The following is a 19,458-nucleotide window of genomic DNA, read 5'->3' as shown; positions in this document are numbered from 1 at the left end:
TAAATAAAGAAATTCTTAGTTTTAAGGAGTACTTACAAAGAGATTAACATTAACCTCTATTCAAGATAATCAGCGCTATCGGAGTTCGAACTTAGAACCTATGGATCAAATACATATATTTTTACCACTAGACCAATTTTCCTCACATTTAAACCAATATAAGTTGTCATCGTGAGCCTAACTCAGTTTGTATGGACAATGCATAATATATGCAAGGTCCGGGATTCAACCCCCGACCACCACAAAAAAAAACCAATATAAGTTGGAAGAGTAAAATCTGCAAATACATTTCATGAAAAAACCATGTAATTCTGAACTGTCGTAAATGTGACTTAAAGCTAGGTTGAAATCAAATTGTAAGGGAACTTCTCCACTCAAAAAATTTAAAGAAGCTTCAGTTCTTTAAATACTGGAATTCACTATTCTTTACAATAAGTGAAAAATTATGTTCTATTATTTGAGTGAATATACAAATCAGTCCTTAACGTAATGAGCATCGGTCAAATTAGTTTCTAAATTCAACATATTGATAAATATATCCGTGAAATTAACGTTTTTTTTGTCATTTATTTATATAAAATTATGTTTTCTTACATATTCTAAAATTTAAATTAACATATATCTGTAACTTGAGAAAAACCATGTACTTGGTAGTCAGTGCCATACCAATGTAAGGTGCCCCATTCATCAAAATTTGAACATTATTAGATTACCTTCACTAAATTGGACATCACTTGTCACTAACTATTGTCCTTATTGAAGTGTTTATGAGAAAAACCTGAATGCCACATATTGATACATATCAGGCTTTTATTTATTATTACATTCTAGTTGGATATATGTAGATGGAGAGGGACTATTGTGTCCCAGCCGCCATTGGTCAGCTTCACGAGCCGATTCAGTGCAAGTAAAACTACTTAAACTAGTTAGCATCTTATGAGTTGCCAGATATTAAGTTCTTTCCAGACACTATGTTCTTATCCTGATACGAATATTTCCGGTCACAACAAGCTGCAGATGCAGAAGTTCTTTTCTGCAAAAATGGAAAATGAAATCTTAGAAATGTTGTGAGTGATTTAGTGGAAAGCAATGTTGAATATGAGCTGGATGCAAATAGAAACCACAAAAATGACTTTTTATTTCAATCGCACATCTATCAAATATTTCGTCTTCCGACTTCAAAGATTTATTCTTCAAAGATTTGTATAGAGAGCGGTGAATGCGATATGAATAATTTGTATAGAGAGAGGTGCATTGCATTATCACTATAAAACCTTAACTTTCTTAATTTCACTAGTGACCGCAATTCACATATTTTGGGTCAGTCATTGATCAAGTCCTAAATTTACAGCCAAGGTTTTTGTCCAAAAAATTAGAAACGAAATTTCAAGCTAGAGCATAATGTGCAGAATTCAAGCTAGAGAAAAATACACAGTAGTACGACATGGTACAGTTGAAGCGCTAAAGTAGCCGGTGTAGAGAAAATTTGGTGATTAAATATTATGATGAAGCATAAAATGTACCTGTCGACAGCATTTTACGTAATCTGTAGAGAGCAGGAAGAATCATTTTCTCGCTTCACCTGCAAGGCTCGCCTCTGATGCTCAACACGCTGAAGTTGTGACGACAGTTGAAGCAAGTCAATGGTCGTGCCATCTTCACAGGAAAGACGGTCTTTCACGTTGACAAAATCTGACCCTTGGAAAACTCCATCTACCAGTTCAAAATGGGCGATTTCATTATTGTTTGATATCAGTATAGGACTAAGATGACTTCCATCCGTATGATTTAACTCAGACGGAAACCTATCCGAGACGCCACTTTCAGAAACATGACTCATGCTATAATGGCTATGGCTGCTCGGAATAACTAAATGACCAGGCATGGGAATTCCTGTCGATTGGCTTGAAGAGTTTTGGGATTGGGATGACAGAAGAGAGAGAGCACAACCACCGTCCGATACTCCCGATAATCCTTGAACAGCTGATTCTGTTTCAAAAACATTGAAGTCTTCGCTTCCTAAGGAGGTATCTTGGAATAATGATTGTGATCCGGAATTCGAGCCTCCTTGGATTGGAGGATATTGACTATTGTTTTCACAGAAGATGCTTCCTGTAGCAGATGTAGCACCGTTTTCTTGAAGAAAAGGAAATTGTTTATTGTTGTATGAAGGAAACAGAGTTCTTGACTGAGGATGTGCATTTGTAATTGGAATAGAAGAAAGAGGCCTAAAACCGGTTCCACCTTCGGCTTTTATAGGTCTCCACCAGTTACTATTTCCACATTTCTCAGAAGAAAAGACCTCACCGGGGAGTATGTCTTGGCATATAAAAGATGCCGATGTTAGCATGGTTCCTTGGAATCTGCTATCTGTAAGTACCACACAATCTTGTTAATTACTCAGAGACAAACATGGATTACAACAACAGAAAATATATATTATGAAAACCTTTACCAATATGGTTTAATATTAAATAAAAAATGGTAAAAAAAAGTCATTTTGAAAAGCTTTATAATATTAATAATCAGGAAAGTAAATGGATAATTATCATACATAGGCAGAGATAGCTTTACAGCTTGCTTGCATTGGCTTATTTGAGCTTATCTACTAACATAAGAACTTGTGAGACTGCTTGGAATAGCTTATGGAAACAACTTATGACAAATCCATATGTTGTTTTCAATTTCTTTCCTTAAACTTTCTAGTATAATTTCTAAAAACAACTTATAGCTTATACGAAAATAAATTGACTTTATTTTATCTTTTCTTATAGAAATAGCTTATACATAAGCACTTATGTGTAAGAGCTTATGCTAGAAGTGCTTAATTAGCTGTCCAAATGGTTCCCGTTGACGGAAATTTGGCACTCTAAGATTACCGACTATGATAGTGACTAAACCGCATAATGAATCTTTTTGTTTCAGATATAATTCCACTGTAATTGTTGAACAAGTCACTAATGGTTCATATCCACCATGTGACTATAGAATCCAAATTAAAGCTAGCTTTACACCAAAGATGACAAATGATAAAGGATGGTGCAAAACCAACATAAGTGGGAGAATAATTCAGAAACAAAAGAGAAAATTTGTAACAAATGGCACATAATCACCATGTTGTAGATCTATATCCATAGAATCAATCAGAATTCAAAAAGTATCACATCTTTTTTCCCTTCATCGGGGTAAGAGCACGTGCTTATTTTTTTATGAAAATCACTTAAACAACACAGTTTAATCGATGAAACTGAATTACATATCATGGAATATTTCGGCCAGATGATAGGCATTGCATCTTTGCGGAAAATTGTAAAGCAAATGTACAACAGAATACCAAAATCAATATCAAAATTGAGAAATTAAGTCCAAAAGTGAAAATTCAGTATGGGAACAAATTTTACTATGGCATGCTTCTATATACCCATCAAAACCAAGTAGATGATATCATTATCTGTGAAGGATTTTAAAATTATTGTGATCCAAATCCAATATACTCTAATTTTCAACTCTAGCAAAATATATGCATGCGGTCACAAATCCCACGCATTCCGCAATCAGTACATAGGTGGTCGATAAATCAAGATCAGACTGCCCAGATTTCAAGCTCGATATTTAAGTGTTTTTAAGAAAATCAAAATTTGCTTGCTTTCTGCAAACTCTGATCTTGATCTAACGGCCACCAATGTGCTGACTGCTTGGATGCGTGAATTTGTAAATGCAAGAAATCTAAATCCACTAAAAAGTAGTTAACATTTAGGAAGGGTGGAACATTGAGAAGGAAGAAAAGATTAAATTATTTTCTGCAGAATATTACCCCCATATGACTGAAGCAACCTCCCAGCTCTTCCAGAATGAATACCAACTTGTGGCTTTCTACGACGTTCATTATGGCCTGCAAGACGTTTACGACAGCTACGCTTACCATCATCAAATTCAGCCAGCAAATGAAACCTGAATAGTAAGCTAAACATTACAGAAGCACTATATATATCATAGAAGTATAGCTTTTAGTTACAAGCTTGTTCACTTTAGAAAGTAGAATTTGGCTACTCTAAAATGAGTAAATTCACTTTAGAGGAAACAATAATCATTCAACTGTTGATGAATATTAAGCATTGATTTTCTCATCAACAGATATGTCTTGTTTTCTGCTCTAAAGTGACTAAAATCCAACCTTATTAAAGTAAAAGTCAAAAAAATTAGAGAGCAAAAATACTATAATCAACAGAAAAATAAGTATATTCATAAAATGGTTGTTTTTTCAGTTTTAGAAAAGGAATTAGTACCCGAAAACGACTGAATCCATTAAGTTCAAGAAGCTTATCCAAGACCATATATTGATTAATTTGGACTATCAAAAAGTTAGTAAACCAACCAATTTTCCCACAAATAATGCAGATTTGGGATTATTTGATTATTCACAAGCAACTTAAATTTTTTGCAACATATTATAAAAAATTCCAAACATAACATCAATGTGTAAAAACCAAAAGATGTGAAACAAAACATTAGCTTGTAAAAATTGACCAACCTACTACATTGTTGACAAAACCTTTGTTCAATTCCATTCACTATTACTTTAGAAGTCTTTGAATGAACTTCACAAACTTTATGCCTCTTGTGATAATCTTTACAACTACTCAAATCCTTATTACATCCATATACTTGACAGTAAGCAATCTGAGAATGGATTGCCGAAGACCTCACCCTCTTCGATGGTGTCGACGACCCAGAAGACGACAAAATCGTGGTCCCCTTTGAAAATGGTGTACCAATTCCATCTCTATGATCACCAAATCTACCAAGCTTCAAATCAATGAGTGAATTAGAACCATTAGTGTCACCTATTGAATTTGAATGCTTGGAATTGAAGTGTTGTTGTTCTCTTTCTGAAAATGCATTTGGTGTAGCCATAACAAAAGAATTACTAGTGACAATTTTGCTACCAACAACAACATCATCATCATCATCAACAACATTAGACAATTGTTTTCCCAACATACCATGAAAACCCAATTCCTCAAAACCATGATTATTGTTGTCATTTTCTATGTTTTGTTGAGGTAAAAAACTAGATGGGGTTTTCAAATCCCAACCTAAGATTGAACCTTTGGTTCTACTACCAAGTGTGTCATTTGAAACATACCCTTTATCACGTGAATCAAAACTCCAAGACTCCATCACAAGATAAAAGACCCCACTTCAATTGTTGCAAGAATAGTACCTCAAAACAGTTACAAAATCTCAACTTTGCATAAACCTCATAAGAGATAAAGAAAAAAACCTTCAAAAAAAGAAGTATACAGTGTACAAAGTACACAAGTGTCACACAAGAAAAAGCAAGAAACTTGAGCCAAAAAAGATTGATGATTGAGAGAGAGAAGTTGAAAATAAATAAAAAAATGTCAGAATCCCACGTGATAAGAATGAAGAAAAGTTTAGTGATATGTTCTCAAAGGGAAGAGTGTGTCAGATGAAGCAGAGAAGTGAATGGAGGCAAAAACACAATCAAGATAATGAATGTGAAAGCCATTTTGGAAAAAGAAAAGTATAAAAAGTTACCTAAATTATAATGAAAGAGAAACAGTGAATGACTTTACCAGTGTGTACTTGGAAGAAGGGTTTTGAGGGTGATGGAACTCAAAGTGAAACAGGATTGAAGTGATTCCCAAACTCCATGGAAATATTTATGACCCTTGTGGTTACTATTTCTAGAAAAGGTTGTTGTAATAGTGGATTAACACCATAGTTTTTTTAGTTTTTACTTTGTTTTTCAACAATGTTCATACACTTTTAACTATGTGGCATGCAAAGTAAAATGATCTTGCAATATCTACAAGTGTATTTTTTTTAGGTGAGGCCTACGTTCATGAATAGGGGTAATTTATCCCTAATGATAGGTATGATTCAATTCTAAATTGAAGAAGATGAAGATTACATGTTGAACGAAAGAGATGAAGAAGTAAAATGCTAATTGATTGTAAGAAAAGACTAAAATGGTGAAATCTACGTTATCTTCTGATGAATTGAGGGTAATTTACCCTTAATAACAAGTAGGATTCGTTTATGGAACGAAGGAGATGTATATCATATGTTGAATGAAACAGATGAAGAATTTTGATGTTCTGGAGTTGAAAATGATATTTGAGTGTAAGAAAAAAGATGAGAAAAATGGTATTTGAGTGTAATCTCGTGTATTTTCGATCTAGAATGTACTCAAATATAAATAGTTGTAAATTCAACTCACATTTAATCCCAATAAACTTAATTTACATAATTAATTTTGTCACCGTAGAATAAATTGTGCATCTTTTAAAATCGCATTGAATTTAACATGCAGTAACACACCAGAGCAAACTAATGTTATCTAATGAATTATTTAGGGACATAAAGTTACATCAAATATCATCATAAAAAAACGATATGGAACAAAAAGTTCTTTGTTTCTTTGAAAAAACAGTCAATTTGTTAAATAGAAAGTGATGGAAAATGAGGGATCAAATTGGTATCATTATCAAAGATGACTTGGGAAACTTAATTGCAAAGGCATCCAAGTTGATGCGACTTCAGATGAAGCCATGGGATTTTGGGAAACTATAGAGTTCACATAATAATTAGATCAAAAATTTCATAACACTTTGTTTAGAATTCGGTTTTGGCTATCTTGTTACAAGTTTTTCTTGTCGTTATTGGGGAAGCATCGCTAGGAGGGTAATTGAATGGCCCATTATTTGACAAATTGGACTAATAAAAATCTATCACTTCAATTTAGTCTATAAAGTATAAAAATATAATAAATAGTCTTAAACTCAATAAAACCGACAATTTAGGTCCACAAGATCTTACTATGAGTGTCTAAACTAACCAGTGTCTAAACTAATTTGATGGTTTATTTTAAATAAAATTCTTTTCGATCTAGGTGTTACTTTTAGTTAATAAATTTTCTTATTTCTCAATAAATAAAGGTTATTTCTCAATAATTCTTTTACATGTTTATTCTAAATACTTTTACATGTTTTAGTTTTAGTCCCAAAACTAAAAAATTTAAAATAGTTTCAAAAACTGTAATTTAAAAAAATAGTTTAACAAAAAAGTTTTAAATTTTGAAGTTTTTAAAAATTAAAAAAGTGTTTTTGGAGAGTGTTTTAAACAGGCTTTTTTTTTTTTTTTTTAGCAAAATTGATGAAGGTAAGCATCATGTAAAAACTTAAATAACATTGATCATTTGTTAGCTTGAGCGACATTGTCGTACACTTGTTTCTAAATTCATGAGCATATGTCATGTTGTATTATAACCACAGTTATGAATGAAATGAATTAGCTGTGTTTTATTTTTTTTATAAAAAAAAAAATGCATCCATATGTAATATAGGAGTATAGTAACTATCTTTTTTATGAACATTCTTTTTTCTATATTTATTTAACATGTTTATCCTCATCCGAAAAAAAAAACATTTTTATCCTCTATCATATCCTAGATTTCAAAAAGATTATGTAGTATTCATGTCGTCTTACGTATGAGTTTAATACAGTGTTTTTGTTGCTGGTAGTCAACATCATTTTCATACCATATGCTTTTTATTTCGTGAGCAAATAATTGCTCTTATTGACTTGGAAAGCTGTGACTTGTGACTAGGCGCAGTTCAGTTGCCAACTTGAACTCTACGCCAGTGAATCTTAATTGCATAATTGGGCAAACCTATGAGTGTGAAAATACTTCAAAAGCTAAAAAGAAATAAGCAAATAAATGTCCTCTTTTCGAATATGATAATTTCTACACGTAACTATGAAGATTACTCCCTCCGTCTCATTTTTTCTTTTTAGTTTTCGCATCTGTTTTTGATCCACTAAATATAAACGATTAATCCAACTCATGCGTAGAGGCATGCATACTGGTCAAACGTTGTTCCCCTGGAAATCGAATCCGGTATTTTCCGGATACATCTTTGGAAAAAGCTATTTGCCACTAGAGCCCAAGTAACTTGGTTCCCTCCGTCGCATTTTAACTGAGCCTTTTGTTGATTTCACACATAAGTGTATAAGTGAAAGAGAGAGAAAAATAGTTTTGAGTGTCTTGTAAGTATTGGTGCATTCTTTCTTATCATAAATGCAAATTAGAATATATTGAATTGGGAGTAATGTAGATAATATTAATTAGAATTATAGTTGGAAAAAAGTAATTAATGTTGGATTGAAAAAGGTAATAGGTCAATTTTTTTGGAACAATTTTTTTTTTTTTTTTTGCAAATGACTCAGTTATTATAGGACGGAGGGAGTATTTTTAATTTTTTTTTGACAGAATTATTTTTTAATGTTGTAGAACTTGAGTAAACGACAATTTTTTTTAAGAGTTTCAATGTTGTTGCATGTCCAAACTTATATAGTTTTTCTCTTTTTGTCTTTATGATAAACTTTTGGTACTTATTTTTCTTTTTAGATTACTTGCCTAACAATTTTAATGAATATTTTGATGAACAATGTTTTACATGTTTTTAAAATAGAGAAATGTTAAGACACGTGTTAGTATAGTAAAGATAGAAATTATGTGTCCTTGTGAAATTGACTCAGTTGATAGGGACAATGCATAATATATATAAGGTTTGGGGTTCAAATCCTGACCACTAAAAAGACGATAGAATTATGTACCGGAAATTGTTCCAATTTATATTTCAAAATTTTGATAATTACTTCTTCTCAATAAATATTTACTATTTGCGATTTTTTTTTAGAGTATTTGTAAATTTTTTAACATGTGTCCTACATTTATATATTTGTTTTAGTTTTTATATATGCACGTGTTATATTCAATATCCACCCTTTGATTCTAAATGCCTTTTTAATATGTTAGACACTGTTAGGAAAGTGGTGTTGGAGGATGTTAGAAGAGAAGGATAGATTATGGTATCGAGTCTTAAAGGCTAGGTACGGGGAGGAGGGAGGAAGGTTGAAGGAGAGTGGTAGGTAGAGTTCTTTGTGGTGGCGGATGATGTGTGGTATTCGCAATGGTGTCGGTTTGGGAGTTGGGAGTTGGTTTTAAGATAATGTCCGAAGGGTAGTAGGTGGAGGAAGGGACACTTATTTTTGGACTGACAACTAGGTGGGTTGAGTTCCCCTACGGGTTTGCTTCCCACGCCTTTTTGAGTTGGCTGAAAACAGGTGGGAGACGATGGAGAACATGGAGAGGCATGGGTGGGAGGAGGGAGGTGATGTGTGGGGCTGGCGGAGGCGCCTGCATGCTTGGCAGGAGGAGAGTGTCACAAAATGTTCTATACCACTGCATGATGTTGTTTTGCAGGCTCATGTTCCTGACAGGTGGAGGTGGCTCATTGATCCCGCTCACGGCTATTTAGTGAAGGGAACCTATCAATATCTCACGACGGCGAACGAGCCTCCGGAAAGGGGATTGGTGGAAGAGGTGTGGCATAAGCAAGCTCCACTGAAGGTGTCGATGTTTGCTTGGAGACTATTTCGAAATATATTACCTACGAAAGATAACTTGTTACGTCGACAGGTATTGCATTTGGACAACATAGCTTGTGTGGGAGGGTGCGACTTGTAACAGCCTGATTTTTTTAAACCAGATTAATTTTAATTACTTTTATTATGTGTTTATATGTACTTGTGTGTGATTATTCATCATTGGGTGCATTTTCATGGGTTCCCGTGTTAGAAGGGTATTTTAGTCATTTAAGACTTAGGGGTATTTTGGTCATTTTGTGAGAACGGGTAAAATTATAAGTTTTGGTGAGAATTACTTTTAGTGATTAGTGAGAACCGTTGTTTTACTAAGTTACTAGAGTAAATAATTAAGGTTTTACCGTTTAGTGACCGTTGGTGACATTTTACCGTTATTTGACCGTTATTAGTGATTTACCGTTGTGTGTGTAGAAACATTTGAGAATTAAGTTGGAATGGGTTAAATCCATTAAGTTTGAGAGTTAGGCCCATTAAGGGGGATTTACTACAAAAACCTTGTCTTAGAGGAAATTTCCTCACACTTTCATTTCATAAGATATTTTTGAGAGAGTTAGAGAGAGAAAGTGGGAGCAAGAGAAGAAAGGTTAGAGAGAAGAGGAACTTGAAGAATCAAGGATTGGGGGAAGAGCTATGAGCAAAATTGAAGCCTAAGCTAGGGAGATTAATCTAACTAAGGTAAGGGGGTTAGAATTCATCATAATCATTTATTGCAATTTTTCAATTATTGTATGAATAAGTGCTTAATTGGGTGAATTGATTAATTGTTCATGGATGATGAAATTCGTACTCTAATTATGATGACATGTTTAGATGTATGAAGTTATGAATAATTGAATTGTTGTTGGTTGAATTACATGTTCAAAGTATGAGAAATTGATATATGTTGAAAATATGCTCAATTGGTGAGTTATGCTATGTGGTTGATGAATTGTGATAAGTTTCATGATCAATTGATGTTGTTGTTGCTATGTCATGTTGTTTATGATAAATCATGGCTTAGGTTTGCATGATTCATGATTTGTTGTTGAGAAATGGATTGTTGTTGGTGGTTTTGTGAAATTGGTGAATTATGACATGTTGTTGTTGAAATATGATGGAGTGCATGATCATAAGTTGTGGTTGTGGTTAATTGTTGATGATAATCTCATTGCATGACATGGGTATGAATTATGTTGAGATGTTGTTGTTGAATTGTGTTGAATTGGAAGAAATGAATTGTTGTTGTTGTTGAAGATTTGTTGTTTTGAGAAAAATCATTTTAAAACAATTCCATAACTTATTCAAAATGCCACGAAACGAGCGAGTTTGACGTGTTAGAGTCTCGGGTTATGCCTCGGATCACTTTTGATGATTAGGGGTTTTACACATTCGATTTTGGAGCGAAATTGGCGAAAACCCGCGGCCGAAACACTCGTAAACGTGCGTTACGGAGCGCTGCGCCTGAGTAACGGTGCTAGGCGCCTGAATGTCAGTGAGCTAGCGCTAGGCGCTGCACCTCTAGCGCCAGGCGCCCAGGACAGGACAACGGGAACGTTGTTCCGTGTCCGGGTGCTTGGGGCTGGTCGTGTAGGGGTCCTAGGCGATCGTTTTGAAGTGTTCTTTTGCTGTTTTCACTTACCTTTCTACTGGAAGACATTTGGCTTTGTCAAAACTTCAATTTTCCAAATAGTTTGAAACTTGAGTTTGTGTCGTTTTCGGTTTTTCGGAAATTGTCGAAAATTGGAATTTTGTGAACAAAAAGGATTGCAAACTTGGTCTACAATTCATATAGGCTTAGACAAGGCTTGTAAGGTTGGTACAATGTCTTAATCATGGCAAACTTGATTTTCGGGTGGGATTGTGGAATGTGTAAACTTGGGATTTTCTCATACGAACTTAAGTTATTCTTTGAACTAATGTCTAATAGTTTGTAAGTGGCTTAATCTCATGACTATATGATTGATTAAGATTGATTTGTTAGTTTCCAAACTTGAATAAGTTACTTTACTTTGAGAGTTATCAATGTTGGCCGTTTGCCACTTGATGTGGATTTTTATTGGAAAATGGTTCTTTAAACCAATTGTCTTATGATCTTTCGTGACTAGTCTTGTATGACTAAATGGAGATGTGTGAATGAATTGTTATGTGCTGGATATGATATTTATCATAAGATATTGTATGTTCTCTTACTTGGAATATGAGAATGCTTGAAATGGTGAAACTATATGTGATAGTTGATGTTGAATGACATTGTTGATTATTGATAATCATGTTGATGTGTGATGATGAATACTATGAATTGATTGTGTATGGACATGTTTTCTTGATAATGCAAATGTTGCGGAGATGATCAATATAATTGGGAGTTGTCCTATATATTGTGGTAAAAATTGTGGATTGTTGTCGCATTATCGAGTCTTGTTACATGTCCATGCATCATAGTCTCGTTGAGTTTGTAGTTGTAAAAGGGTTGAACTCTTTTACTTCGGAGATTATGTAAGACGGGTGTGAAATCTTACATACGATGTTTTTGTTGCATCGAAGGTGACGACCTTGAGGTCATTTGGTACCACATGCATATATGTGTCAATAGGTGCATATCATGACATGAATCTTATTGATAAATGTGGTTGGTGATTATTCATGAAATATGATTGAAGATTGTTCATGATATATGTGATTGGTGATTGTGTATGAATAACTGTGAATTGATATTTGTTCATGACACATGTGATTGGTGATTATTGATGTGAGATATTGGAATTGTGTTATATATATATATATATATATATATATATATATATATATATGTGTGTGAATACTATTATTGATCAAGTGCATGATGTTTAGTTTGAAATATTCATGTTAACTGTTATGTGGATTATGATGATGTAATACTTACCCCAGTGGTTTTGGCCGCCTACCTATCTGTATGGATGGGTAGACGTTGTGCAGGATTAGTTGCTCGGTGAGTTCTTGTGCTTGGTGGATATTGGGAGCTATCTCCGGTATCAGTGTCTATAGAGTTAGGTTGGCTCTGATCTAGGCGTCTGTCGTAGTCTAGATCATTTGTTTTGGATTATTTGTTATGATTGGAGATTACCCGTGTGTTAGGGTTTTGAGATTCATCCATGTTGATGTAATAATTGATTCATGACATGTATATTTTGAGTACTCTGGTTTATATTCCGCTTTGAGTACTCTGGTTTATATTCCACTGCGACTGTTGAGATTTATATGCATGCATGATGAGTTTGAATTTTGAATGATGACGTAACATCTATTTCTTGAATAAATGTATTATTCGCATGTTTAATTGCTTTAATAGAAATAGGAGTGTTACACGGCTTACTTGAGAATGTCGAACATCTTCTCTTTGGCTGTGAGTTCTTTGGCCGAGTGTGGACACAGGTGTTACTTTGGCTTGGTTTATCATACATCGCTCCGGAGGGATGTAGTGACCATTATCTTCAGTTTGGGCATATGGCGGGCTTACGACATTTTTCACAATCTTTTTTACAGTTAATTTGGTTGGCTTGCGTGTGGACAATTTGGAAGGAGAGGAACAACTACATTTTTAATCAGAAGGCTACATCAATTAGCGTCATATCTGACAAAGTGAAATTACTTTCATTCCAGTGGCTTAAAGCTAGGTTGCATATGTTTGCTTGCAGTTACCATGACTAGTGGCAACACCCTATGTCTTGTATGGGTATTTTTATGTAATCTTCTTTGCTTTGGTTTTGAAATCACGATGTTTGTGTTTGTGGCACCGGTGAACTGACATTTGTATCTGTTTGAAGTGATTCTCTTTTGCACACCTTGTGCAAGATGAATCACTTATGGTTATTAATTCCATTTTGTTTTGTTAAAAAAAATAAATGTTGTTGCCTAAGGTTTCTGAATGAGTTATAAGTGGGATTCTCTCGTGGTTGGTTGAATCTTCGGAGAGGCAATTAAAATTGGACCACATATCATTAAGAAACTATTTTGAAAATTCTAAACAAAATTAAGGTTTGAAGAGTAATAAGAACGGATAAAAGATCTATAAAAACAAAATTTGACAGAACACTGATCAGTTTATTTTTTATTTTTTTTACTTAAAAACAGAGAACTCAATAATTTTTTTGACTCCAAAATGAGAACTCATTTAAGACAAGTTACAAATGACAATATGAAAATCTCGGTGGCATATTAGAGTGATAAGAGTTTGGAAACAAAGATGGAGGAGGAGTTAGATTACGACGGTTTATTGCAAAACCTTAAATATATAGTTGCATGTATACTTGCAATAAAAATTTACATCAACCACATGTTTACACTTTAGAAATAAAGAAATTTATAGTAAATACATTATAAATTTTAACAAAATAGAATTATTATTTAAAGTTAAAAACTCTTTCTCCCGACCTCATGATGAAATCTTTTAATAAAATATTCTCGTGAACTTAGCTCAGTTGGTATGGACAATGCATAATATATGCAAGGTCCAGGGTTCGAACCCGGCCACAAAAAAAACATCTTTTAATAGAATAGTTGTGCAGAAACATTAAAAAGATAAAATCTTTTAAGAAAGAGACTATTTCATTTCCCTCGTGAAATAGCACCCCGAGCTTTACTCGTCAATTTATTTAAGAGAGTGAAGCTTTATCTTGAACTAGTGAAAAGACGGGCACGTGAGTGCCTTCTTTCTACTCTTTTTACTGCGCTTAAATTTGAAAATTATGACTATGTTTTTTTATGAAATTTTGATTTCGATCAAAACTGAAAATATAAATTTTTGTTGCATTCTAGTTATATAACAAACCAAATTAAGCATTATTATCTATTTCAATAACAAACCAAATTTTTGTTGCTTTCTAGTTTGTTACACTTTTTAAATGATAAGGAAAAAAAAACATATATATATATATATATATATATATATATATATATATATATATATATATTCATATCATGTTTGTTACTTTTTTAATTTAAATTTATTCTTATCTATTTGTTACATGAGTTAATTGTATTGAAAATTATGGTCATTTTTGGAAAGAGAAAAGTCAGCCCAAAAATGTTGAAAATAGTAGTTTTCTTTATATATAGTTGTTAGCCTGTAATTTCGACATGCTCATTTAATATGGTTAACATTTGGTTGACCTTTAACCTTGCAAGAATCACAGACTTTGTCATTTCTAATGTGGGGATTTCGACAAGATAACAAGCTTAGTGTGCATAGTCAAAAGTTCGACAGAGCAAGGCTGAAAGTGTAATCGTGTCGAAGTCAAGCACTCAAGGTGGGAAAACACGATTTCAAACTCAAGAGCGGTTTCCTTAGTGGAAACGTGGGGACAAGCGGTTGTCCAAGATGGAGAAAGTGTTGATCATTGGATTAGTGTTTTGCCAGTTATTTTCTATAGGTATAAATAAGAGTTTCCAAGTCGGAAAACAGGTCGCAAATCATTTATAGAAACTCTACAACACTCAAACTACCTGTGTCTACGGAAACGAGTTATACAAACTGATTTGTAGACCACTTTACTTTTAATGCAATTCATTTTTCATTTCCTTGTTTAAACTTTTACTCTTTCCTTTAATTTTGTCTTACCTTTACTTGCAATTTTAAACCTGTCAAGAGACAATGCCCTTTTTATTTTAAAACTCATCCTGGTCTCTAAGTAAAATGAGTGCATCTCGTGGCCCTTTTCAAACTGTTTTCGATCAAAACCTTTGCACAATATGTCAAGCGACTTCTCCTTTGGGAGATTTAAACGTGTCAATCCCTGTGGGGGTAACCATGGCTATCCCAGTTTCGACGAAAACGGGAGTAACCGCTCCCTCAACCGTTTCAACGTCCTCTCCAATGACACCACCAGAAATGGGAACCTTTATGCCCCCATTCACTGCTTGTGTTCCTTCAACTACGAGTGTTCCAAGTTTTCCTTTAGTCAGGCCCATGCTTGATGATCGAAACATAAGTATGCAGAACCTTCATAGGGAACAATTGTATGGTATGCCAACTTCAGTAATGGCAAATGTACATAATAGTGCGTCCGCATTTGAAGACCAAGCAAATATGTTCACAATGCACAACATACATAGTCCCTAAAGTTCTAGCATTTTTGGTCGAAATACTATATCAGTCTTAACGACAGATTCGGTGAACTTGTTAACACAACAAATGGATGAGGGTAATCACGAAATGGTTAATTTGTTGACACAAGAAATTGGTACCGTGTTTAATCCTTTGATACGGGATACAAACCGGAGTTACCAAGCCTTAACCACACAAATGGGGAGGATAGCAGATTTCTTTGCTCCTCCACAACCTGTTTACCAACCGGTTCCACATGTCCAAAACCAACAACCGTTGCGGTTGATCGAACCAATGGTTCAGAGGCTACAACTTGTGCCTCAACCCCAACCGGTCGAACCAATGATTCAAGGTCAACTTGAGGTAGTCTTGTTAGACAGAAATAATGATGTCGGTCAAGATGTTAGGAATGTCCAACAACAAAACATAGGAGCACATAACAATATAGCCAATTTGATCGAAAATATAATGGCTCAAAATGGTTTAAATATTGGCCTACATAAGCCAAACTCTGTTTCTCCTTTGTCGAAATTGGTATTACAGTCTGAACTTCCTAGGGGTTACAAAATTCCTAAGTTCATCAAATTTGCAGATGATACCAGTGAGTCCACTGTCGAACATATCATATGATATTTGACAGAGGCAGAAGATCTAGCAAATGATGAGAATTTGAGGTTGAAATATGATAAGTCGTAATTTATATGGTTTTTAAGTGTTTATTTTAATAGAATTTGTGAGTTTAAGTTTCTTTTTAGAACTATTTTACTTGAAATTGCTTGTTTTAATTTCAGTATAACAAATGATTTATGTGATGATTTGGTGCTGATTTATGTGCTGACTTAGTGCAAATTAATGGTCCGATTTGGGCTGTTTTTATGACCAATTTTAGTGCATTATAATGTGGAACTATTTCCTTTTCTAGAGGCTAACTTTTGCTATATATAGAGGGGGCAATCAGACTTGTAAATCATCTTTGAATCTTGGAATATTTGTGACAATTGTTTTCCATTGAATCAAATTGATCAAAGCTTTATTTTCTAGTTATTTAATTCCATGTTCTTTACAATTTTGCAACTTTACATTTAGCCGTCTACTTTCATGTTGTAACAGCCCAATTTTCGCTAGAATTATTTTAATTGTTTTAATATGTGTTTATATCTGTTTATGTGTGATTATTTATCATTGGACGCATTTTAATGGGTTTTAGTACAGAAAGGGTAATTTGGTCATTTTGTGAATAAGGGTAAATTACTAATTTCATGGTTAGGGCTATTTTGTAGTGTTTCTAGTGGGAACCATTATTTTACTAAGTTACTAGTGTGGTAATTAGTTGTGAGTCGGTAAGTGATCTTTGTTAGTATTTTACCGTTAAGTGAGTAGAAACATTTTTGAATTAGTGAATGAGTGAGTTAAGCCCACTAAGGTAATAAGGGTTAAGCCCATTTGAGAGGAGCCTATATAAGTTATAGTCTTTAGAGAAAAATAGGTTTTCATTCATTTCATAAAAATTTAAGAGAGGTAGAGAGAGAAAGTTCAAGAGAAGGGCAAAAAGGTTAGAAGGGAGAAAACTTGAAGAACCAAGAGGTGATAGAGATTCTAGGAGCTAAATTGAAGCTTTTGCTAGGATTATTGCTTATTGAGGTAAGGGGGGTTAGATTTCAATCATAATCTCTTAGTTTAATTTCTTCCCTAATTCTATGCATAAGTGCTTATGTGACTAAGTGATTATTTTGCACTTAGTTGTTGAAATTTGGGCTCTTGTTATGATGATATGTTTGAGTACATGAATTTGGTGATAAATGAATTGTTGTTGATGAAATTGCATGTCCATAATATGTGAAAATGGTATATTGTGAATTGTACTCTAATTGTTGAATTGTGCTATGTTGTTTTTGATTTGTGATGAGATTCATGTTTAATTGATGTTGTTGTTGTTAAGAGAGATTGTTGATGATTCATAGCTTGGGTGTTCATAATCATGGGTTTGTGATGTGAATTAAGTTGTTGTTGTTGGTTTTGTGAAAATGGGTTGATTTGGTGTGTTTTTGACAGCCTTTTAAGTTCTAAAACCTGTAAACAATCTTTGAAAACTTACTTGGGCGTTGGGAGATCAAAGTTTGGAATTTTGGGTGAAAAAGGGTTGGAACCCAAAAGTTTTTCTGCGGAACTGATGACTGTTTGCTTAAGCAAACGCTAAGCGAACAGTCACAGTAAGTTCTGCAACTTGGTCGCTTAAGCGAACGGTAAGCGAACAACTACTATAAGCTTCTGGAGCTTGGTCGCTTAAGCGAACAGATGGACTCTTAAGCGAACAAGCCCAATTTCAGCAACTTTTGATTTTCGTTCCAGGCTTTAGGGGGCCAATCCAAGCTTTGTAAACACTTCTTTCAACTTGTTTAATTTTTGTTTGTACCCCTAAACCTACTGGAACATGATTTACTTATTCAAACTTTGAATTTTCTAATTGGGCTGAAACTTGAACTTTTGATAATTTCGGTTTTTGTCGGAAATTAACTTTTGTGAACTAAAAGGGATTACAAGCTTGGTCTACAGTCCATGTGGACTTAGGCAAGGCTTGTAAAGTTGGTACAAGGTCTTAATCCTGTCAAACTTGATTTTCGGGTGGGATTACGGAATGCGTGAACTTGGGGTTTTCTCATACGAACTTAGGCTAATCTTTGAACTAATGTTTGATAGTTCGTAAGTGACTTAAGTTCATGACTACATGATTGATTAAGATTGATTTGTAAGTTTTCAAACTTGAGTAAGTTACTTTGCTTTGAAAAATATCTATGTTGGCCGTTTTTGCCACTTGATACGGACTTTGTCGAAATTGGTTCTTTAAAGCCGATTACCTTATAAACCTTTTATGAATAGCTTTATATGATTAAATGAAGATAAAAAAATGATTGTTAAGTGTGGAATATGATTTTATCATAAGGTGTGATTTTTCTCCTTTACTTGGAATGTGGAAAATCGTATGTTGATATTGAACTATGTGAGGAATTTGATATTAGTAAATGCATATATGTTGATTGGACATGATATTGTGATGAAATACATGTGTGTCGATTGAATTGTGAATGTTGTTGGTGAATACACATATGCAAAGTAATGGCGATTTGTTGATAATTACATACATGCTAAATGAATGGTGATGATGTGATGTAATTGTGGGGTGAACATATGCATTATTGTCGAGTCATATGTTCATGCATACATGGTTGAAGTTGATGGATATTATATTCGTGTTGGTGATATTGATGATGTTTTTGTTGCATCATGAGTTGACGACTTTGTCGTAGTTGATGGTACCGTGTACATATAGAAGTCGCGTCTAACTACATAACATATCTTGACATGGGTCTTAGTTGTGTTTGTGCTTGGTGTTTGTTATGATAAATGGTCTATGTATTTATGACATGGTGGATTGCTTGTGTTGTTGAATATTGGTGGAATTGAATTATCCCTTGTTCTATTAATTTAAGTTTAATGCAATGAATATATGTTCTCAATTGTTTATGTTGATTATGATTGATGTGAAGCTTACCCCCAGTGGTTTTGACCGCCTACCTGTTTGTATGAATGGGTAGACGGAGTGTAGGAGTAGTTTGCTTTTGGTGAGTGCTTGGATAGCAGGAGCTAATCTCTGTTATCGTTTCTTGGAGTCCTAGATTTAGGCTCTGATTAGGACATTGGTCTTTATGTCTTTGTTGGATTTATTTATTATTGAGATTTTACCTATATGTCGGGACTTGGAGAATTTATGTGATGATGTATTTTGATCTCATGGCATGTATACTTTTTGTTGAAGATGTAGCATCTATTTCTTGAATAAATGTTTTATTCGCGTGTTTTATCGCTTTAATAGAAATAGGGTGTTACACATGTCTTTCTATTCCGTCGCCTTAACCTCTTTG

At 33.9% G+C, this 19,458-nt stretch overlaps 1 protein-coding gene across 1 annotated transcript; it reads right to left on the bottom strand.

Moving 5' to 3' along the window:
• Nucleotides 1-687: 687 nt before the first annotated feature.
• LOC25488431 (squamosa promoter-binding-like protein 16) lies at nucleotides 688-5,773 on the bottom strand. Its single transcript, XM_013608649.3, has 4 exons — nucleotides 4,532-5,773; nucleotides 3,815-3,951; nucleotides 1,524-2,370; nucleotides 688-1,033 (listed from the first exon to the last, which is right to left on the bottom strand). The coding sequence occupies exons 1-3, from the start codon at nucleotides 5,179-5,181 to the stop codon at nucleotides 1,538-1,540; spliced, it is 1,620 nt and encodes a 539-aa protein (XP_013464103.1). The 5' UTR covers nucleotides 5,182-5,773; the 3' UTR covers nucleotides 688-1,033; nucleotides 1,524-1,537.
• Nucleotides 5,774-19,458: the final 13,685 nt, after the last annotated feature.

The sequence above is a fragment of the Medicago truncatula genome, chromosome 2, assembly GCF_003473485.1.
Source record: "Medicago truncatula cultivar Jemalong A17 chromosome 2, MtrunA17r5.0-ANR, whole genome shotgun sequence".
Lineage (NCBI taxonomy): Eukaryota > Viridiplantae > Streptophyta > Magnoliopsida > Fabales > Fabaceae > Medicago > Medicago truncatula.
The sequence above is the reverse complement of the archived record's forward strand: the minus strand, read 5'-3'. Positions and strand labels throughout refer to the sequence as shown.